The sequence below is a fragment of the Aythya ferina genome, assembly GCF_964211825.1.
Source record: "Aythya ferina genome assembly, chromosome: 1".
NCBI lineage: Eukaryota > Metazoa > Chordata > Aves > Anseriformes > Anatidae > Aythya > Aythya ferina.
This window is the reverse complement of record NC_140296.1, coordinates 152,671,333-152,689,321: the sequence shown is the minus strand read 5'-3', so window position 1 is coordinate 152,689,321 and position 17,989 is coordinate 152,671,333. Positions and strand designations below refer to the sequence as shown.

General features: G+C 46.3%; 1 protein-coding gene across 2 annotated transcripts; it reads right to left on the bottom strand.

The window, feature by feature from the left end:
* Positions 1-966: 966 nt before the first annotated feature.
* On the bottom strand, positions 967-11,550 carry PICK1 (protein interacting with PRKCA 1). Of its 2 annotated transcripts, none has more exons than XM_084506013.1 (13): positions 11,336-11,550; positions 9,996-10,084; positions 9,506-9,617; positions 8,919-9,047; positions 8,728-8,794; positions 7,317-7,406; positions 6,914-6,967; positions 6,753-6,815; positions 6,290-6,423; positions 5,424-5,516; positions 4,634-4,684; positions 3,066-3,210; positions 967-2,808 (listed from the first exon to the last, which is right to left on the bottom strand). In XM_084506013.1, the coding sequence occupies exons 2-13, from the start codon at positions 10,034-10,036 to the stop codon at positions 2,558-2,560; spliced, it is 1,230 nt and encodes a 409-aa protein (XP_084362139.1). In that variant the 5' UTR covers positions 10,037-10,084; positions 11,336-11,550; the 3' UTR covers positions 967-2,557. The 2 variants fall into 2 exon arrangements, with proteins under 2 accessions (XP_084362139.1, XP_084362138.1); XM_084506012.1 differs by lacking the exon at positions 11,336-11,550 and adding an exon at positions 10,321-10,385.
* Between the last annotated feature and the right edge of the window lie 6,439 nt (positions 11,551-17,989).

Here is a 17,989-nt window from a genome sequence, read left to right as displayed (position 1 = left end):
TCGAGGGATCAAGAACTAAGAGGGCTGCACGGCAGGCAGCTCATGGGACCATCAGATGAGGGCTTTCGTTACGGATGGGGCTGACTGCAAATTGATGGGTAACGGGTGAAGCCCGCAGGACCCATGAAGCCATTTGGGAACATGATGGAAAGCGTTTCAGTCTAGATACACCCAAGGGCAAAACCATAAATGATGAGCAAACCAAGGCCCGGCTTTTCCTTGCTCACCAATCTCCCCCACAAGCAGCAGCCCTCAGCTTCCCAGAGGTCCACAGCCTGAAAACAACCGCCCTCGTCAGCGCCAGGCAGGTCACTGGAACAACGTCCCCTCTGTTCCCTTGTCACCACTTAACATTTCCCACTGAGCCTTCCCCTCTTAAATTTTTTCACAGAGGGGCATAAAAGCCCGCAGGGTACAAGATCTTGCTACAGATGATGCCGTGAGACAGTCAGCCCTCAGCCTGCCCGCCCACTCCTCTGTGATGGCAGCATCACGCTTGGGTACTTGTCAGAGCACCTCAGGGAGATGGTTTTAACCCCAAAACCAGACTGCTTCCTGCAGCCCCTGGGTCCAGGGCTGACTCAGGCCCTAATACACCCACTGCTCAAAGCGTGCTGGCTCATACTATAACCACCATGCAAAGGGGCAGGGACTTGAGCATCAGCTTGTGGTGCAACTTGCCTCGTGGAGCTGTGTGGCAAAGCAGCAGCAGCAGCAGGCAGGACTGAAGCTAAGTTGCAGAGGATCTGCTAATAAACGGAGGAATGGTCTTGCTGCACCATTTGTAATCCTCCTCTGGAAACTCGTGCCACAGTGACCACTGCGTCTTGGCACAAAGACATCCACGGTTATGAGCCAGACAGGCCAGCACATGACAGTCTGTCCCCTTCGCTGTATGTCAAGATTAAAAGCAGTAGAGGATGAGCACATGAATAACTGAAGAAAACCCAGGAAGAACAAGAAACAAAACTGTCACATTTGTCTTTATTACAGTCAACAGTCAGTACACTAGAGTCCATTTAAATCTTTCAGAGCAGCTTGACCATGGATGACTTTCTTCCAGGCACCCACAGAGATGACGAGGCCCCAAATATAAATCAAACATTAAAACAAAACAAACAACCATAAATTAATGCCCTTAAATAACTTCTCTCACTACCACTAGAATGTAACGACAGAAGTCAAACCCTTGACCTCTGAGAAGTACACCACTGCTGGCAGCTGCGCTGCCTGCAAGAGGAGAAAGTGCCATTTGGATTTGGGATCGACCCACAGGGAGAGAGGGAGGAGAAAAGGAAGCTTTTCCTTTTCCCTCCTTCCCTTGTGCAGGATAATTGGACATTACGTACTGTTTCTGGCTGGCCCGAAGGCAGCACAAAACAGTTGTGCAGAGAGGAGAGCAGCAGGTTGGATGCAAGTCACACTCTGCACTAAAAATCACAACGTCTCTGCCTACAGGCCCTGTCTTCCTCTCTCCACGAGGCTTCCTGCCTCTCCTCGCTAGTGTAAGGACAGAACACCACCTTTGCAGTGGTGGTTCCTTGTGGCACCCGCACAAAAAGAGTGTGCAGGACTCGCTGCCCATCTTCAAGAAGCACATTTGGTTACCATCTGTTACAAGGAGCTGTAAGAGAAGGATAGGTGGGAAATGCATGCAGCTTTGCTCTTACTCGCAGGAATCCATCTGCCTCAGACAACCGCGTTCACATCTCTGCTGACTGGGAGAGCTTCTTCCTGAGCCGGGTCCCTCCTTTCCACGGGGGAGGGCAGAGCCATATCCTGGAGGATTCTAGCCCTGGGGTGGAGCTAAGGGACACCAAGAGGATGGGAACTAGGGAAAAGAGTTGTAGACTCTTGCAGCTGAGTTGTGGCAGCCCAACGTGCCCGGCAGCTACTGCCTCTGCTACGTGAGCTTCCCAGCCCCTTGGATGGGGGCGTGATCAGAACACCTGTACCACTATCCCTTTTGACTTACCCTATTTCTTAAAAACAATGGTGCAGAGAAGCTAGGAGTGACCATCCTCCAAAAATCTGCCCTAGAGCCCAAGGGATGGGCTCCAGGAAGAAAGAGAGGAAGCTTAAAAGGAGGCCAAAGCTTGAAGTTTGAAACCAGCACCCAGTGGGGTGAACAAAACAATGCTGGTGCCAACGCTTTCCCATAGCACAAGGGGAGGACAGGAGGGGGCGGCTCTTCCATTTGTAGCCACCTCCAGATGTTCAGCTGCCTTCCCCTTGGCAGAGAGTGGATCCTGCACGCTCAGCAGTGTGCACAGTCATGTGGAGACATGGGAGGAGATTTTCCCTCCCCACAACTCAGTATCCAAGTTGGGCAACAGAAGGCTGTGGGGGGGGAAAGGAATATCCAGGCAAACAAGCAAGAGAAGAGAGAGGAAGGCAGAGGTTGGTCCCAATCCAACCAGCTACTCCCACCCAGGGCAGAGGAGGAATCCCAGGCTGGACACACACAGACAACCACGGAGGATGAATCGCCATGTGAAATACACATTTTTATATCAGTCTGCAGAGTCTTTCTTTTCCTCTGGCCCTACCAGCACGCTCACGCGTCATCAATGAGCTTTTCGCCATTCGCGTCCTCCTTCCCGCTCTTCTCTCTGTCACTTCCTCCTCCTTCCTCTTCTTCTTCTGCCCCGTCTGTGTACGTGTCCTTCTGCCCATAGCTGAGAGTAGTGCGGGCGAGGTCCACCTCGATGGGGAAGACGTCCGCGTCTCGGAGCACGGCGTAGCAGTCGTCGTAGTACTTGGACATCGTCGAGACGAACCGCTGCAGCTGGAACACGATGTCCTGAACTGCAGCGGAGACACGTCGACAAGAAATCAGGCGAAAACTCCTTCCCGAGCAAAGCGTGAAGGCTGTGATCAAGCCTCCCTCCCCAGCAGGAGTTACAGACTCCCCTTTATTAGTCCCACATGGTGCAGATGTCTCAGATATAACCACAGGAAGATTCTCTAGCAAAGGCTGTTGAGCTAAGATGAAGGAGGAACACAAAGCCCGAAGCCGTGTCTGCCTGACCCCTTCAGGTGCTGGGCACAGCAGCCGTACTCACCATGTTTCTGGTCCAGGAGCTCTATTTTCTCCAGCACGTCCTTCCTCATCTTGGCAAAACGCGTGCGAGCCTCCTGGCGGCAGCGTAGGATAAGGCGGTATTCGTAGTTCCCAGTGCTGACTCGGTAGAGGGGCTCACCCAGGGCCTGCCAAAACACGGCGCCGTTTTAGAGACTCCCACAACGCTGCACACTGATGTGGACTCGCAATAACCTTGGGTTATTACAGCCCTGCAGTCAGGAAGCATGAAACAATAGGAACATTTGCCACAGCAGCAAACTGGCAGTTCGTGTGGCCATATAAAAGCCAAATGCATGCCAGCCACTCTGAAGAAAAGTGCGACCACAGAGCAAAGAAAACAGGACAGGTACCTTCCAAGTCAACGTGGAGAAATGGAAAGGCTTCTTAACTGAACTAAGACAAGCACCATAAAAAAAAAAAGACTAGGGTCTGAGGAATATATACAATAACTCTGCTCTTCTTGCAAACTTCACCCTGTATTGATTGCATAATGTAGTGTATGTCTACAGGGAACCCCGTGCTATTTATAACCATCCAGACGCAAGACCAGATACCATTAGGGATGGAGCTCTAAATTGTCCCACAAAAGAGTTTTGAGGAAAAGGGGTTAGTCTGTCAGCTAAATAGCATTCTTCTCTTGCACTTGCAACCAAAACATAAAATTCCACACTACTATGGCTTCATAACGCACATTATATATGCCAAAACCCAGAGATATTACTCTGCTGGTCAAGACTTCTTTCCTTCCTCTTTCTTTCTCATTTAACACCAAAAATGTAATTAAACGTTGTCTTAGGAAAGCTTTTTTCATTCCTGGCATTGTGATCTAGGAATTAAAATAAATAAATAAATAAAATCCTTTCTCTAAGATCAATAATTAGGATAAAATAGATCTTGCTTTTATGCAGGGAACCTTGGTATGTAGAGGACACCTTTAACTGTCTTAAACAGAGCTGTTAAGGATTACAGATGTCAAACTTTAAAACAGGCAGCAAACATACTGAAGAATATCATCAGGTTTTTGGAAGTCTTCTGATTTTAAATTACTTATTTTTTTAGGAAAAAAACATTGTTAGGAGTGATCCTTTAATCCATTTTCTTCAGCTACGTATGCAGCTTTTGCATGCATTTTGCTGCAGAGAAGCTAAACCTCCATTTCTCAGAAGCAAGTCCAGAATTAATGATAAGCTGTACAGTAGACACGAATGTAATCTGTGAAGATAACGCCTTAATCCTCCTTACACAAGCCAATATTACTTAAACACTGAGGCAGGCAACCACTAAGCAAACAAGTTGCAGAGGAGACGACCGATTGCTCTAGTATTCCACAGCACCAGTGATTCATGAGGTATTGGCAGTGTTTTCTAGGAAGTGTTTAAGGGTCTCCAGTTTCTCGTACGTTAAGAACAAATACATGGTGTTCTTAGGCCCTGTTCCCTAGTTTGGATCTGCAGACACAGGAGTGTTTTTGCAATTGCAAGGCAGCGTGCACACAGAGGCTACAGAAACAGAGGATGCGATTCTCAGTGCCACAATACTGGTACTCACAATGCAGCTGTATTCTTCATCATCCATCTCTTTGACTTTCAGGCAGTAAGACTTCACAGGATTAAAAACAAAACAAAACACAAAACAAGAAGGCCATATTAAAGATCAGAAGCTATTTCCACCTTCACTCACAGACACAGGGCCATAGCATTTCAAACCTTCCTTCAATGATGTAGGGTGTAAGTAAGAAGGAAAAAAAAAGATGAGTTGTGGGAAGGATCGGTGTGGGAAGAGCTGACATATTTATTTGCCCTAGGGTTGCAGTTTCAATTATTTCCCTTAACAGGTAAAAACAAAAAGATTTCTACAGTTACAGAAGAGATGCACTTAACAACTCTACCTTATTTTTTTTGTATGTAGAAAGGAAGGGATTAGTTGAATGGAGGAGGAAAAACACGATTTGACTGTTATTCAATTTGGCTCAAGAAAAACAATTCCAAACTACCTACAAAATATGGACTCTGAGATTGAAGAGCTATTGAGGGGAGTTCAAGAGTGTAAGTTCCATCAGAATTCTTTACAAAAAAAGTAAGGAAATTAATTTGGTTGGGTAGAAAGTAAGTGATCTTGATTCTGGGAGATCCTTCTTTCTGGTGAGAACTATGAAGTCAAAAGGTGTTTGAATTTAAGTAATCTGGCTGTGGACAAAGAATTTTGGGAAGAATAACAACCAAGTTTTTGCATTAACAGTGGGTGAACGCACACGTGATTGTATAAGCTGTATGTGATCCTCAGGCTATGATTCTATAAAACTTAATTTCAACCAGCATTAAAAATAAGAGCAGCTCACCAGATATTCAAACTTGACATCCAGGTATTTTTTGATAGTCAGCCTTGTGTCAGGAATGGCTTTATTCAAATACGTGTTCAAGTCAGTCAGCATCTGCAAGGGAAACATTGTGTCACTGAATGTAAGGTCAAAACGCAGGAGTATAATTCCTGAAGTCCAACCTTCTAACCAGCACAGGTCACAAGACTGCCTCGAGTTAACTCTTCTTTGAATTGGAGCACATTTGAAAAAAATAAATTGATCCCGATTCAGAATTGCCGTTGTTAGAGCATCCATTACAGTCACTGGCAAGTAGCTCCAGCGTTAAGAAATGCGTGTCTGGCTTCATCTTCTTTCAACTCATCCTGTTTCACTATCAATTAATCCTGGAAATTGTTCTCCCCCATCCAAAGGGGCACTACCCAACACTGTCCATCCAACATGGCACTTAAAGTGCGCTCAAATCAACATTTAATATTCTCTTTGCTAAACTAAATGAACAGATCTCCTGGAGGCTCACCCAAATGTATCGGCTGAAATCACAAAATCGTTACTGGATTGCTTATCTAAACTCTGATAATTTAGTGACATCTTTTAATTATGGGTACTAATAGCAGGGAAAGGACTCTAGGGACTACACTGATCGAACTACGCTCCCATTCACAATAGAAAAAGGTGAGGAATAAATTCATGTGCAAAAGCCAAATGGACAAGACCGATTCCCTGTGTTACCTCTCAGGTTGAGAAGAGATCCCTGAAGGAAAGCAGACAACGACAGTTCTTCCCACAATGAATTACTGTGAAGACCGCACCTTCAAAGACAGCCTTCTGTCTTTCTAGATTCCCCTCTTCTCCAGACCCTTTACTGCTATGGTTAAGTACTTTACCGGCTTAATTGTTTTCAGAAGATGAATCCCAAACTTCTCAATGTTGCGATGGGCATCAGCGAATTTCACAAAAGCTTCACTGGCAGCAGGTTGCGGCTCCCGTACGCCAATGACAGAGAAAACATCTCCAAATGCTAGACAAGGGTAATAAACGTAAACAAACAGAAGAAAAGGTTGGCCCTGGAGAAAAACCATGCCCTTCCCATAACCTTACACTTAGCCAGGGGACAATGCTACGTATTCCCTAAAGACCAGAGGTTGGCAGGGCATTTCTGCAATGTCTTATGTGAAATATAGAGCCCGTGTTAGCCCCGTGACTGCTCACACCAGGAGCACAGCCCTTCCCACCTCATTTGTGCAACACTCAAGTTTTCTTTGGGTAAGGGAATCACACCTCTAAGCACTGACTGAAAATCCTGAAACTGGAGGTTAAAGCTTTCTGCTCCCTTCGCTCACTTGTTACCTCTGTGCGTCTGGGATAGCTCGAAGAAAGCTCTGAGAAGACTCTTGGTGTGTTCTGTCAAGCCTGTGATGGAAGACAGGATAAAACATTTGTTGTTTCACTGAGATGTGATGTCAGTATCCATCTTTTCCATACGGTGTGTAATGGAAGACCCAGCTTACCTTTGTACAGCTCTGCAGTCCTCTCCAGCTCCTCCAATCTCTTCACCAATCCATCTACATGGAAATAAGAATCAGAATACAGAATTACAACAGTCAAGGCCAGGACGTGGCTTTTAAAATAGCTTTTAAAATAACTGCAAACTAGTCTGACAGTGTGGGGTCATCATTTGTCAGCATTCACTACGTGGGCCCCCACTTTAAATTAATTTACCTTAGTTAACATTTAAATGGCTCCGATGATATAATTTGTATCACCCAGGAAGAGGCAATCACAACAACGAGGTAGAGCAGAAGGAACGAATTAGGAAGGAATAATGTGGAACATGTAAGTAACTACAGAAAATTGGTTAGCACAAGTGGGCAAGTGTGCCCTTAAGAAAATGTCCTTCTGGGCAATACTTACCGTTGCAAAGTATGGCTCGGCTTAACCCCAGGGCATCAGCTGTCCCTGAGCTCATGTTCTCTACCAGTCGGTGCTTCACCTTCTTCAATACTAAAGGCCAAAAGAGAGTGCAAACCAGGGTCAGGGGCATTTCTATGAGCATGAAAAGCACACTAGCACACTTCAGCGATTTATCAGGCTCTGAAAAAGCTGGCCAGCCTCAACTTAACTCATTATTGAGGCAGTGAGCAGAAGAAGAATGCCATAGAAACTAAATGGTCAATCCAGCTGTGCATAGCACATCTTTTATCTTGCCCAAGTGTTCTGCTCTCACATCCTATGTAATTAAATCAATAGAGCTCCAGTGCTTCAATTGGAGGACTACTCCAATAAATCACTTCGTATTTGGAACTAAACTTTGCTTATGCTACCTGCAGTATTACTTCACCTGAAGTCAGGATACCAGGCTGAAAGTGAGAGAAATGGGATTTAATGCTCAAATTATCCCTTTGCTTACTTAGATGCTTTAGATCTTACTTAAACCTTTCTGTCACCCCCTGATGGAATTAATTTCTGTCTGTGGTGGTCATACCCTACAAATTACTCGAGACAATTATGCCCTCTTTAGAACCAGATGACTCAGCTACATTAGTTTAGAGGCAAACTTGCAGGGGTGCCAAGCGCCTGCAGCTCCTAAAAAAGTCAGCTGAAGCCACAGTGTTCAACATCTCTGGAAAATATTCCATATTCTCACTGCGCTTCTGTTTTCTCAGAAATCCATCCCAGTCCTCAGCATTTCCCCGAATCCCTGTCAAATAATTGGTACCTTAAATTAATCCCCATTAAAAGAAATTAAAGCAAAAATAATACATCGATCTTTTAGGGAAGCGAGAAAGGTAAGCCATATAAAGGAGACCGTTGCATAGGCTTAGTCCAAAATTCATACTTCGTTTTAGAAATAAAGCCTCCTCTCTCTCCTATAAAACGTATGGCTGTACAATACTCAGTGTAGATAGATATTTTGTCACTGTAAAACGAGCTGAGGAACTGCAACCAGTGTTTCACAACACACATTTCTGCGTATACATTTGGAAAAAATCACAGCAGGTCAGCAAAATTTACATGTATTAAAAATAAATAGATTAAATGACTATGTAATTGAGTTTCATCATCCATGCTAAATACGACGCAGAAAAGCAAGCCAGCTGCAGCAACAGTGAAGCCCCAATTTAATTATCAAGACTATTTCAAGAAGGCAGGGAAGGATTTTTTTTTTAAACCTCTAATTATCTTTGACAGTTTCCATTTGAAAACGACTGAATTAACAGTAAGAATGGAAACAGAATTTTACTCCAGTTTTAGCTAGGAGCAGTCTTTCACTCCTCCGTGTCATTTTAAACTCTCTAGGGAGAAAGACGCCAGCAAGTCTTACCGATATCCAAAGACTTCCCCTGCTTTGGGTCGGCCTGAAGTTTGTTGTAGTGAATCGTCACTTCTCCCTGCAGGCAGAACAAATTCCAAACTGCTGTGCTGGAGGCAAGCAGCAGCAGCTTTCCTTCAGCAGTGAACAATAAACCATCAACTGTGACCCAGAAGCTCCAGTGGCCCCCTCCTACCTCTCACCTTTACCATCTGTATCATCTTGGCCACCTCCACCTTGGTCTTCCCTTTGACAGACTTGCCGTTCACTCCCGTGATTTCATCGCCGGCGGCTACGGTTCCATCTAAGGCTGCCGGAGTGTTATCGAATACCTAGCGGAGAGGAAAAGGAACACAGTCTGGAATCGGGAGGATTAGAAAGGAAAACGCAGGGCTGAAGGACAAAAAACTGACAGTTATGTTCCTCCTATTTAACTCATTTTATTTCGTAATGCTCATGGTTAAGCCTCGCTTTTTCTCGTCTGATTCTGAGGTGGGATGGTCGCCTTGTTCTCTCAGGAACTTCTTGTCTACAGGCATAGGATTTGTTGATGCTAAGTGTCAACGCTATTCCCCTGCAATTCTAGCATGCTCTCCAAGGAGGAGAATAATCTCAATTTAATTCTTCCACACCTCTGAGGTACTAGGGCAAGGAAATCTCATTTACTGCAAAGTGAGAAAATCCCTCTCACTTTGAGAAAAACACTTAGCACATGGCTCTCCGTGGTTTCCATCTCTCAGGACAACACTCTTTTAGGAAGACAGTTTATTGTTCCTCCTGAAGTGCCCACCTGGACGATATAGAGACAGGGGCAGTACTGTGCTCCTCCCCCAATGCTGATCCCAATCAGGTTCTGGGCGTCCTTCTTCAGGGTCACTGTCCCAGGTACAGTGGGGATCCCGCTAGAACGAGAAAAAGGGAATGGAAAACCGATTACAGCAGGCAGAGCTGCATCTGCAAAAGTGACTGTGGTATCTGAGTCAATGTGAGCTGGAAACATAACGGGAGTTGTACATTTGAATTAATGACTTTATCTCTGCCATAATGTCTATCAGCACAGGCTAATTAGAAAGACCCCCTGGGATATTGTTTTTTGAGACTGTGTACAAGGAGCAGAGGTAGGAGAGTCAACTCCATCCCTTGCCAGGCGTTGGGGTAACGCTACAGTGCTTGATTTGGTCTTTGTGCCGGAGTGAGAGGCAAACGCATGCAACATTAAGGAGACGCGAGACCAGCGCCCCATGCCTGGAGAGGCAGGCGAGGCGCAGCCCAGCACTCACAGCTTGTCCTCCTCGATATCATAGTCCAGGTCCGCGAACATCCTGACGCTCAGGCAGAGCCCGTCCGCCCCACACCACTCCTGGGCACCCTGTGAAGAGAGCACAGCGCGGCCCCGTCACCCCAGCGGGCAGCTTCAGCTCCCTGACACCCCCCAGCAGCCCCCTCCCTTTATTTTTCCCAAAAAAATCCTCTCCCCGCCCGCATTTTCCCCCCAAATCCCCTCATTCCGCCCCATTGGGGCCTAGGCCCACGGGGGTCGCCCCCCCCCCCATGAAGCGTTGCCATGGCAACCGCGGAGGGCGGGGGGGGGGTCCCGCCGCTCACCGGAAGTGGCCGTCGCGCGCGCGGCCCCCGCTGCCGCCCGCCGCTGCCCCCGGCGGACACGTCACCGCCGGGCCCGCCCGGAAGCGGCCGGCTCCCCCCCTCCCCTCCCCGCCCCTCCCCTCCGCGCCGTTGCTATGGGGACGGGGAGGCGCGGGGCCGCCGCCATCTTGAGAGTGGCGAGGTGATGGCGGCTCCCGTGGTTCGGGGCGCTGGGGGAATAATGAAATGAGATGAAATTAAAATAAAATAAAATAAAATAAAATAAAATAAAATAAAATAAAATAAAATAAAATAAAATAAAATAAAATAAAATAAAATAATAAAATACAAAAAGAAAACACAGAAAAAAACACAAACCAAACCAAACCAATAAAATAAAATAAAATAAAATATTTTTTTTTTGTAAAAAAACAAACCAAAACAAAAACACACAGAAAAACAACAAAACGAAACAAAACAAACAAAAAAAAACACCAAAAACAACCCCACGAAATTTAAAATAAAATAAGATAAAATAAACCAAAAATACACACACACAAAAAAAACACACAGAAAAACAACAAAGCAAAAAATAAAATAAATATAAAACAAAGCAGCACAAAACAATACAGAAACAAACAACAACAACAAAAAAAAAAACACAAAAACCCACAAAATTTAAAATAATAAAGTAAAATAAAATAAAATAAATATAAAACAAAGCACAAAACAAAGCACAAAACAAAACAATCCAAAAACACACACACACACACAAAACCACAAAAAGCCACAAAATTTAAAATAATGAAATAAAAAATAAAATAAAATAAAATAAAATAAAATAAAATAAAATAAAATAAAATAAAATAAAATAAAATAAAATACCCTTTGAACTCAAAACTCCTCCATGACCAGGACAAAGGGCTGGCCAATGGCCTCTTGCTGTCTGAGAGGGTATTTCGTGTTTGCAGCGTGCAGCAGCACCATGAACCTAGGGGCTACGTGCATTAAAACATCTAAAAAAACTTTTACACACCTAAAAAACATTAAAAAACTGGAGCCTCCCAGAGTGCTGGAGTACAAGGGCAAAAGTGCGTTGTTAATAATCAGCTTGAGGTCCTGGGGCTAAGAGACCTGCTGTCAGTGCCATGCCATGATGGCAGGACTGCTGTACACCATGGGTTGGGGGCCTGGGAGTGCCCCCCTGTCCCTTTGCTGGCTCCTGCTTTGTGAACAGGGGTTTGGCTGTCCCAGGGAGGTGACACCAGGCCACCCAGCTGGGCTTCATTCCTGAGGCAGGAGCTCCGCCGTGTGGGCACTGCACAGAACGGCTGCAGGAAGGGGGACTGGCCGCAGGCATGCAAAGTCTGCAGTGCTGTTTCTCCTATTTTTCTACCAGGGTGTGAAAAAAAAAAAAAAAAAAAAAGAAAAAAGAAAAAAAAAGCTTACCCCCCACCTAGGATAATACCTGCATCATGAAAATCATTTGTCTGTGCCCAAGGGGATTTCTCTGAGCCTTGCATGTGGCTGGGCGACAAGCTGGTTAAATGGATATTGCATTTCTGCTGGGTCTGCTGCTGGAGCTGCGAGGGGGAAGAACAGGCAGTGAATTTCTACTTTCCTGTCAACTCCTGAAAAGAAAAGAGAATAAAAAAGTAAAGAAAAATTAAAAAAAAAAAAAAAAAAGAAAAAGGAAAAATGCAAACTATTAAAAGAGAAAAGAAAAAAAAAAAAGAAAAAAAAAAGAAAAAAAAAAGAAAAAAAAAGAAAAAAAAGAAAAAAAAAAAGAAAAAAAGGAAAAATAAGAGACCTGTTGACAGAGACAAGGCCAAAATCTGTAGGTTTGATGAGCCCTGCTTTTGTGCTGCTCCATTGATGTGTGCATATTTGACATGTCCTTCGGTATGTCCCCGAAGTGTTGGCCTTTGTATGCGCGTGCTGACTGACCCTGCCTTTTGTGTGCACTCTCTGCAATGTGTCCAGGGTCGATTGGATGCACTGTGTATGGGATGGAGAAGGAATCTACACGTGCCCCAAAGCCATGGCTGTCTCAATATTGGAAATCCAGCAGATTGCCTCGTCCTGAGGGGAACAGTAATGAAAATGATAACCTCAAACAAATAAACAAAACAAAGGGCATGTGATCTGTAAAAAATCCCAGGAAGCTGTTTGTTCTCAAGAATCGCTCTGATTAATTGTTGCATCAAAAATTTGAAATGCAGCTTTATCCCGAAAAGATAGGCCCTTAATGTCTACCAATGCGGTTTGGATCAGGAGGGCTCAGTTTGCAAGTACAGACATCTCTCCTCCTCTAAACAGACAACCCGACAAAGTCAGCCCAGGCTCTGAGAGTCAAACTCTCTTCTGCTTGTCTCTCATCACATGTAATGAGGAGTCTGCAAGCAGATCACACGTTGCATGACTAGTTGGCTTCTTGGCACTCAGACATATTTCTCTGCACTGGGGCTGTGCTGTGTCTCGTGGGTCTGGCTGTCTTCTGCTACTGTTCTCCGCTTAGAGTCAACATGACTAATGCTGAGCTAACGTCCTCCCCATTTGCTGTTCCTCGAGTGTGTTTTCTGTTTGGGGGGAAACATTCAGGGGCTAAGTATGGGGATTATATTCCCTGGGGCTACCAACTCAGAGAGGAAGGGGTGAGAAGCATTGAAAACATGGCTAGCCATGACCTAACTGCTCATTTCCCAGCCTCAACATCTTATCACTGCCATGTTCAAACTCTCAGGACCTCCTGGGATGAGGTGCATCTTCACTCCACTGGCAAGCTGGAAATGTCCCTCTCTATAGGATCACCAAGCTCTGAGTGCTTGCCCTAAACCATTTCAAAAGAGCACAGTATCGCTGTCCTTTGGAGTACAGGCTGACTTAATTCCGGTGTCAAAATTTCACATTTTGGGGATGAAAGCAATATTTTTGTGACTCGATTCATTTTATTTTAATAAAATATTTTTTCCTTCCTCCCTTCCTTCCTTCCTTCCTTCCTTCCTTCCTTCCTTCCTTCCTTCCTTCCTTCCTTCCTTCCTTCCTTCCTTCCTTCCTTCCTTCCTTCCTTCCTTCCTGGATGTTTGATTGTCTGGAGTTTCCTGAATTCAGGATTATCAGAAGCTTATCCAGAGGGCAGCAGCCTGATGATATGGACATTAATGCATGCTGGATGCATTGTTTTTCCATGTACTCCAAGCACATTTCCTTCCCCCCTTAAATTTGTCCCCACCAAGTTCCCCTCCTAGTCAAGGATATAGGTCTCAGGTGCATCTCTTGTTACCCACCACTAATCTGCTGTTTGGTGCTGATTCCCCAGAAGGTCCAGCTGTTAGATCAAGGAATTAGCCATGGAAATGCAATACTTGCAACTTGAAAAAACAGCAGTGTAAAGTAACGGGGTTTCTGAGACCCTGCAGGTGCAAAGGTGGGCTTTGGCTTGGTTGATCCTTTTTAATTTAGAAGGCAACTCTTAGTCTTTCCAAACCAGGGGCATGATAACTTGCTATGGCACAGCCTGGGAGGACTGCCCCTCACACGAGGTGCTACCAGAGCTTGTGGTGCTTGGGTTGAGCCCTTGGGGTGTGGATGCCTGCAGTGGAATAGCAATGGGGCATGCGGGGACCACAACTCATGAGCAGTGGCAGGGTGGAGGGTGGGAAACAGGCAGAGATTTGCCCTCATTATGCATGGGTCTAACATGCCCAATTACCCCATCCTCTCCTCACCTCCGCGATGTAAAAGACTCTTGTTGCAAGTGGTCATAATTCATGGTGAACCCCCTGGCCCCCCCCTTACCCCCTTCACACCCGCCGCTCTCCATTTTCCTTCCAGAAAAAAACGTGCCTTTGATGAAATGAAACGGCTCAGTCAAAGAACCCCTCAAATGGTTGGGGACCCCTGCACTTGGCCACCCTTGCCCACTTCTCAGCTCTATTTCGGGCCGAGTTTGGAGTTTAAGTGGGCTGACCTTGTGCCCCGGCTGCCCCGGGGGTCAGTGATGAAAGCGGATGGAGGCTTCACAGTCAGGTCTCTCGTGTGTGACTCTTTTGTTCCCTGGACAGGGGTGTGCAGTGCCTGGGACAGTGCTTAATTGTTTCGGGGGCACTGCCTTACCCGTCATGCCCTTCCCCGGGTGGCCCCAGCCCTTCTTGCTCATGCGTGGGAGGGTGGCAGCTTCTCCACTCGGGGCAGGGAGGAGGAAGCAGAGTCTGGGTTGCTCGGCATCATTTCTGGCTGTTTATCAATCCGCGTAATAACTTTCAGAGTGCCAGGAAGGAAAAAAAAAAAAAAAAAGAAAGAAAGAAAGAAAATGAAAGAAAGAAGGAAAAGAAAGGACTTCCTGGCATTTCACAAGTCCTGTCTGCCACTGCTGTCATCCTCCCTTATCCTGCTGTGCAGGCGAGAGCAGCATCACCTCATCCCGGCCAGCTGCTGGACCCATCTGCCATGCCCCATAGGACGCACCCCACAACCGAGGCACTGGGAAAAGCATTTGGGAGGTGGTGGGTTCGTGCCAGGGACTGCCAAAACTTTGGGTTGGGGCGCATGGGCAAAGCCAGGTGGTGGTGTGAGGAAGCGAGCCCAAGGCTGGAGGTGCTGAGGCCCCTGGAAAGCTTTGCTAGACCTGAGCTGGGCACCCAAATCTGGCACAGCACTGAGGGAATGCAGAGGAGCAGAGGATTTGTCATATGTGTGGGCAGGGGAAGGATGCTAGACAGCCTTTTTGGGGCTGATGACAAAGAGCTGAAGGTTTGCAGATGTCCACGATGGAGGTAGATGAGCAGATGTCAGCATGAGCGTGTGGGAAGCCTTGTACCACTCAATACCTCTTTGGATGCCCTCTCAGCATCTTTCTTTTCACAATGAGTCCTTCCTGTGCTTTACATCTTCATTACAGCTGGAGGCTGGGGCAGCAGCCTCCACAGCAGGCCCTTCCCCTCCGCCGTTTCGGGGAGTGACTGCGCAGAGGAAATGGATAAAAGGAGCGGGGGGTCAGGGTTTAATTACCCCATTGTGTGCAGAGACGAGTGATGGACAGAGACTGTCAGTGGGTCACCGATTAGCTGCCAGGGAGCAGACAGAGGAGGGGGGGATCGTGATGAGCCCCGGGGACAGGCCGGTGTTGGGGAGAGACCATGGAGATGGCAGCTCATAATGGGAGATGTTTTTTCTTTTAGTTGCTCCCCCAGTCCTTCAGCTACAGGCAGCTCTGTCCAGGTGTGAAGGTCTCCTGCAGAGGGATCACCCCATGCTGCCTATCTCCAACCCCACAGCCTCACCACTGCCTGCCCTGGACAGGGCTGAATGTCTCGGTAACAAACCTCTCCCCATTGCAGTTCTGGCATCCGTTGGCTCTGGGGCTGAGAGATCAGGACTATTCTTGACAACTCATTCCAGTCTTATACCTGATCCTGCCCTCGGTCCCGCCATACAATATCACACCTCACCTTCTTCCACCAGGTCTGTTGCCCTTGGTCTCAAGGCTCCTCTTCCTTTCCTTTTTCCCTACAATCCCTCTACTCATTCTCTTTGGGACTCTGACCTTCTAACTCCATCCACAAGTGTCCTCCAAGGTCCTGCGTCCTGTGTCACCTCGCCCTATCACTCCTACCTTTTCCTCTTCCTTTCTCTCCTCACTCATCCTTTATCCCTCATTCCTGTCCCCTTCACCCCTCATCTCCTAGGGTTGTTTGCATGAATCATCTCTGGAATCATGAGATCACTGTTTTTTTTCTGTCTCTCTGTCAGTGGGAACATCACATTAAGGAGCATGGAGAAGTGACCGGGGGCCATTGGGGTGACTCTGGCACCCCCTCTCCTCACTCTCCCTACCCCCCTCTTCTTCGCTATCAAAGGGAGCTTTGTTGTCCACAAGCAGAAAGAGAAAAGCAGATAAAAAGGCGGAACATGTGATCTCATTGGCTTTATTTAGACACCCAACTAACCCTCCTCTCCTTTCTCGATTCATCCAAAATTATCTAAGCAAGAATCCATAATCCATCTCTGGGTTTCTCATCTGTAAAAGAGGTGGTGAGAGCTTTTTTTTTTTTTTTTTTTTTTTTTTTTTTTCCTTTTCCAAAAACTTCAACCACTAGCCTCTTGGTCTCCACAAGGTGTGAAGATGAGCCTGACAGGGCTCGCTGCCAGCAGTGTGATGCCTTCAACTGCAGTAATCTCCACTGCATAAAACTGTGGGATGCCACCTTGTTGAAAGGGAATCGGGATCAGGGAGAAGCAAATCCTTTTCCTTGTTTCACTGTTGCTAAACAGGGGATTTCGGGGAGGGCCCAGAAACACATTGCTTCAGTGGGGGCACTGCTTACTGAGGAGGTCAATGGCTGCAGCATTAGACAAAAAACATTCAAGTTGAGTTTCTGGATCTGCCAGAGACATCCTTTTTGACCAGGGTAAAATTCTCCATCTCAGGATGCTTTGGTTGTCCTTTGTGATGGGAATGATCCATGTTTGGCTGACTGTGCCTCCCTGGCAAGCACGTTGTACCATAGGTCTCATGTGGGAGCAGCAGGGCACAGCTGGGATTGCAGTAAGAATCTCTGTGTTGGGATTCATTTAGATGTTATCAAGCCAGAGGACAGGAAAAGGACTATCATATATTCGTTAATTGTTGCATATTAGATGGGCTCGATGCTTTACAATGGAAGCTGCTCTGCATGCAGTTTTGGAAAAGATATGGTTGACTTGGCACAAATCTTTGTTATGGGCACAGTCAGACGAATGTAAGGAGTTGGTCAGTGTGCCATTTTCATGATGTTTTAACCAGCTGGGTTTAGAAATCCACCAGACAAGACGTCCTTCTAATGTGCGAATATAATAACCCTTTTATCTGCATAGTCCATTCCCCTTCTTTTCAGGAAGAAAAATTCTCCGGATCACCCCCTACATCCACAGCTTTGTGTGCATGTATGTGGGAAGCCTCTTTCTGTGTCACTAGTGTTGAAATTTAATGTTCGTTCCAAGGGCCTTCCAAAATAATTGAGGCACCGCATGGGAGAAGAATATAGAAAGTTTGGCAGATGGAGTCAGGAAGCATACGGTGTTCACCCAGAGCACAGCACAAAGTGAGATAGGGTCGGGACAAAGGGTAGTCGGCGGAGTGAAGAGAGGGTCAGTAGAGAAGACAAGCAAAAAGGCAGGAGGAGCAAGATTGCTCCAGGTGAGAATGAAAAATCTGCTTTTCTTGCAGAAGCTATTACCAGAGAAGGATACACTAAGATGCTCCTAATCATAAAGGTAGGGAGGTGGGAATTCGGCTGGGACATTTTCTGTTGCAGGAGAATGGTCACTGTGGAAGCTGCAGTGACTTCAGCATCACGTGAATTTTCCTTTACACATCTATATGTGTGCGTGTAAAATGACTCAGTGAAGCACTATGTGCAAGGAGGAGGCTATAACGAGGATGATGTCTGTGGGAATGCTTGAGGTATAATTTAATGAGGCGTGGGAAGTCATGACGTCCCTGGGGATCTGCCAGAGCTTTACTGTGGTGGAGGGTAGAAAGATATCTGTCGGACATGTGCTGGGGGTTATGGCTGCGGGAGGTGGAGGCGGTTTCTCTGAGAAAACAGGCTTTGTTAAGCTGAGGTATTCTCAACTTGGAAGGTGACATTTGTCAGTAGGCAGCACCGAAGGGTGCACTGGTGAGAAGAAGAAAATTGTCTTGTAGCGC

Bases quoted from the DNA above. Each gene is read 5' to 3' on its own strand.
- PICK1 (XM_084506013.1), bottom strand. From the start codon at position 10,036: ATGTTCGCGGACCTGGACTATGATATCGAGGAGGACAAGCT. The intron at 6,968-7,316 runs GTAAGTATTGCC...ATTTCCATGTAG, and splicing joins CCGAGCCATACTTTGCAACG to ATGGATTGGTGAAGAGATTG. The intron at 6,816-6,913 runs GTAAGCTGGGTC...CTTCCATCACAG, and splicing joins GACTGCAGAGCTGTACAAAG to GCTTGACAGAACACACCAAG.